The following is a 3,761-nucleotide window of genomic DNA, read 5'->3' as shown; positions in this document are numbered from 1 at the left end:
AAAAAAAAAAAAAAAAAAAAAGAAACCCAAAAAACAGAGCAGACATTGCTGAAAGTTTAACCTGATAATTTATTTGTGGGGAAAAAAGCTAGTTTTGATGAGAAAAAGTTCAGTCCTTTCCTTGTAAATACAAAGAAACTCAACAGGAATTTTAAAGGTAGTAGGCCAGAAAATGCGACAGTAACTCTTATAATTCTTTTCAATTAAACAGACAAATCAAGTTGAAGACGAGTGTTAAAATACTATTCAGCCTGAATATTTATCAGTCTATATATCCTGTTGTTCAATTGGCTTTTGATTTTAAAAAAAACAACAGATCAACAAACTTTATAAGAGCTACCACCATAGTTAAGAGTGATGAAAATAAATTAGTTCCCCCCCAAAGATACTGTTTAACTTCTAAAGCATAAAAAGCTATATATCTTATACAAATTAACCAGTGTTTTTACAAAAGTAATGCAGTTTTGGACTGATGATATTACACTGTATTTGTGGTAAAGTACTAGGCACAAGAATATATGTATCAATTAGGCATTTTCAGTCTAATCAGTCTCTAAGTTTATCATTTAATTCTTGGCAATATATAATAACTGGTATGCATTTTGGTACTTAAGTCATGAATTGTGGAGAGCAAGAAGCAATGTATTACAGTCACAGGGTTTATATCTAACAAACAACTGCAGTGTTGAACAAATCTCTTCTATGAACTTCGTAATTTGTTTTGCTGTTGGTCACTTGAAGTAGATCCTGCAAGATAAAAGAAAAAGTCAACATAATTTGTTATATTTTGTCAACCCTGGCTAAAGTTCCCTTCTACTAGCATGCGTGATAAGCAAATATAAAAATTTTAAAAACAAATAAGGTGTATTTCATGTAGGCTGATTTAGACTGAAATGGAAGAATCTATATACTCCCCTAAATAGTCTAAAGAACAGAAGTGTCTACTTTCTGATAATAGGTTTCAGATTGAACATTTCTGTAAATCACAGTTGGAAAGGTAAGAGTTTACGACAACTCAAATGTCCAGAGCTATAAAAAGATATATATTTATTACCTCAAAGCTATAAAATATCATCTAAGAGTCCAAACATGTCATTTTTCTCCAATGAATTGTGTGAATGGGGGAAGGAGGAGGGAAGGGAGGAAACTGACATTGCCCAAAAACTAATGGGTTCTATAGAACTCAGAGATCTTAAAAGCTGGTAAAATGTTAAGGGCCCAAAAAGCGCAGGGGATAAATAAGGTACTTATTTCCCTAAGTCTTATCCTATTCTTGTGGGTTTTGTAATGCTAAGCAGGATATACTCCTTTGCAAGGTGTACTTCATCTCCAGTGAAGAAAAATCAGGCACTGAGCTAATACAAAATTTTAATTCTCCATTAAACTTAAACAAAAAAATATATTTATGTACTAAATGTGTGAAATGTAATATCTTATAAGCAGAGACAGACAAAATGCCATAGTTATTTTTCCAAAGAAATGGCGTTAAACAAAAAACCCTACCTCTGTAACAAAAAATAAAATAAAAATGAAAATGGATAATAGAAACATACAACAGCTACTACTTAAGATGAAGTTTGCTCAAATTAATATAAGGTAAACAGACTATGGAGTATACAATGGAAATGAAAGGCTATATGAGATAGACTCAAAGGCTGAAGCATATTATGGAATAACAAAAAGTATTGTGACCCTGACACTATGAGACAGTGACTCATCAGGCTGTATCATAGAATTATTCATATTTCATACAATGCTTACCAAAATGGTAATATAATAATGATTTAATTTCCTAAGACTTAACCACTCTGGGCACCACAAATAAAATGTTACACCTCCACTGAAAAGTATGAAGTTTGTAAGTACAAGGAGTAGGTAGTGGGCACAAAAATTTTCATTAGTGGTGCAGAAGATTCACTTTCATTAAATACCAGAATGACAGTTCATAAAAAATAAATAAAACCTATTTCCTATGACAGATTAGGAGTTGCTAGGCTGCAGGGGCTGGGTGTCTAAGACTTAAAAAAAGAAAAACAAAACCAAAAACAGTTAAATAACTTGTGAATCCAATAGTCAAAAGAATCCGCATTAGAAAGATATGACATATTTTGTACCTAAAGGGATGTAAAAACAAATATTCCATACTAAAAACATGCTTCATTTAAAAAATTTTAAACGTTTTCAAAACAAAATATAGCTTAATATGAAGACAAATATCCTGGCCTAAAGGCAAGTAAACCATAAGAAAACCATATAATAAAACATATGCTCTAAAATCAAATCAACTCTGGGTATAAAAACTTTATTATTCTGAAATTGGCCATGGGGGTTAAAATTTTAGAAGTATTTGGTATAATAAAGTGAATCTCAGCAAAATTTTGTTTTTTCACAAGTTTAAAGCAAAATAAAGTCTATGATCTTAGACACAGAGCATCACAAAAGTCTCAGTGACATTTTCCAAACATCTAACCTTGATTTGATTCTTCCGTATTCATGCTTTCTCCATCTGCAGTCTCTAACATTTCTTCATCTTCATCATCATCATGTAGGTCTTTTGAAATTAATTGTCTAGCTAGTTTGATATTGAGTCCTTCATTGTAGTGAAGCTTCCTTTTCATTTCAAATTGTCGCTTTTTTTCTATAAGATGAAAAATGTAAACTTAGGAAATCTGATCTCAAGGATTGGCCCACGCCTGTTTTATAAATAAAATTTTATTGAAACAGTCATGCTCATTTGTTTTTGTCATGCTTAAGGTTGCTTTTGTGTTCGATGGCAGAGTTGAGTAGTTCGTAATAGAGACCACTGGGCCTGCAAAATTTAAAATATTTACTATCTGGCATTCATCTCGATGGAAGAATAGGAATATATCCAGCCATTAGAAATTGTATTTGTAAAGAAAGATTAAAGCTATGGGAAAATCATCCAGAAAGAGTTAAATGGTGAAAAAAAAAACGAGTTACAACACCATGTACTATATTTATTATGTACAATGCCTGTCACATACACACACACAGAGAAAAATAAGACTCAGCAATTAACAGTGGTTAATTCTGAGTCAAGGAACAATGAAGTAGTTTTAATATTTTATTATCTTCTATTTTTATAATTGAGAAAAAATCCTTTAAAACAATTCTTACCTGTTAAGAAAGTGCCATGATTTAAGACATTGCTGGCTAAAAACATAACCTCATTTTCAGAGTAATTTTAAGAAAAGCCTAATATAAGGTAATGATGAAGTGACTCCAAATTATTCTTTCATTCTAGTCTTCACCATAGAAACATAAAGCTGGCAGCAATTCAACACAACTGATCACATTTTATTAATAGTTGCTCTTTAAAGATGAACTAGTTATGAATACATAATTTTAAGGTTTTTAACTTCCTTAGATCAGAAAATTAAAAAAAAAAGCAACAACAGAAAAGGGGGGGGCAATATAAAATTGCCAGCTATTTAAAATCATTCACTGTTGTTTTATTTTTTTCTTTTTTTTGTGATGAAGTTTCACTCTTGTTGCCCAGGCTGGAGTGCAATGGTGCGACCTTGGCTCACTCACTGCAACCTTAGCCTCCTGGGTTTAAGTGATTCTCCTGCCTCAGCCTCCCAAGTAGCTGGGATCACAGGCATGTGCCACTACTCCCGGCTAATTTTTGTGTTTTAGTAGAGATGGAGTTTCACCATGTTGGCCAGGCTGGTCTCGAACTCCTGACCTCAGGTGATCCACCTGCCTTGGCCTCCCAAAGTGCTGGGATTACAGGCATA

The 3,761-nt window shown here is 32.6% G+C and overlaps 1 protein-coding gene across 3 annotated transcripts in view; it reads right to left on the bottom strand.

Annotated features, from left to right (window-relative positions):
- Nucleotides 1-49: 49 nt before the first annotated feature.
- The window catches only part of PPP1R2 (protein phosphatase 1, regulatory (inhibitor) subunit 2), a 27,983-nt gene continuing 24,271 nt past the window's right edge, over nucleotides 50-3,761 (bottom strand). For all 3 annotated transcript variants that reach the window (XM_011961201.1, XM_011961202.1, XM_011961203.1), the window contains 2 exons: nucleotides 2,471-2,638; nucleotides 50-747 (listed from right to left, as the gene is read on the bottom strand). In XM_011961201.1, the coding sequence (XP_011816591.1) occupies nucleotides 701-747; nucleotides 2,471-2,638 (215 nt within the window). In that variant the 3' untranslated portion in view covers nucleotides 50-700. The remainder of the gene's footprint in view (nucleotides 748-2,470; nucleotides 2,639-3,761) is intronic.

This window comes from Colobus angolensis, unplaced genomic scaffold, assembly GCF_000951035.1.
Source record: "Colobus angolensis palliatus isolate OR3802 unplaced genomic scaffold, Cang.pa_1.0 Scaffold54, whole genome shotgun sequence".
Lineage (NCBI taxonomy): Eukaryota > Metazoa > Chordata > Mammalia > Primates > Cercopithecidae > Colobus > Colobus angolensis.
Note: the sequence above shows the minus strand (reverse complement) of the source record. Positions and strands in the feature narration are given on the sequence as shown.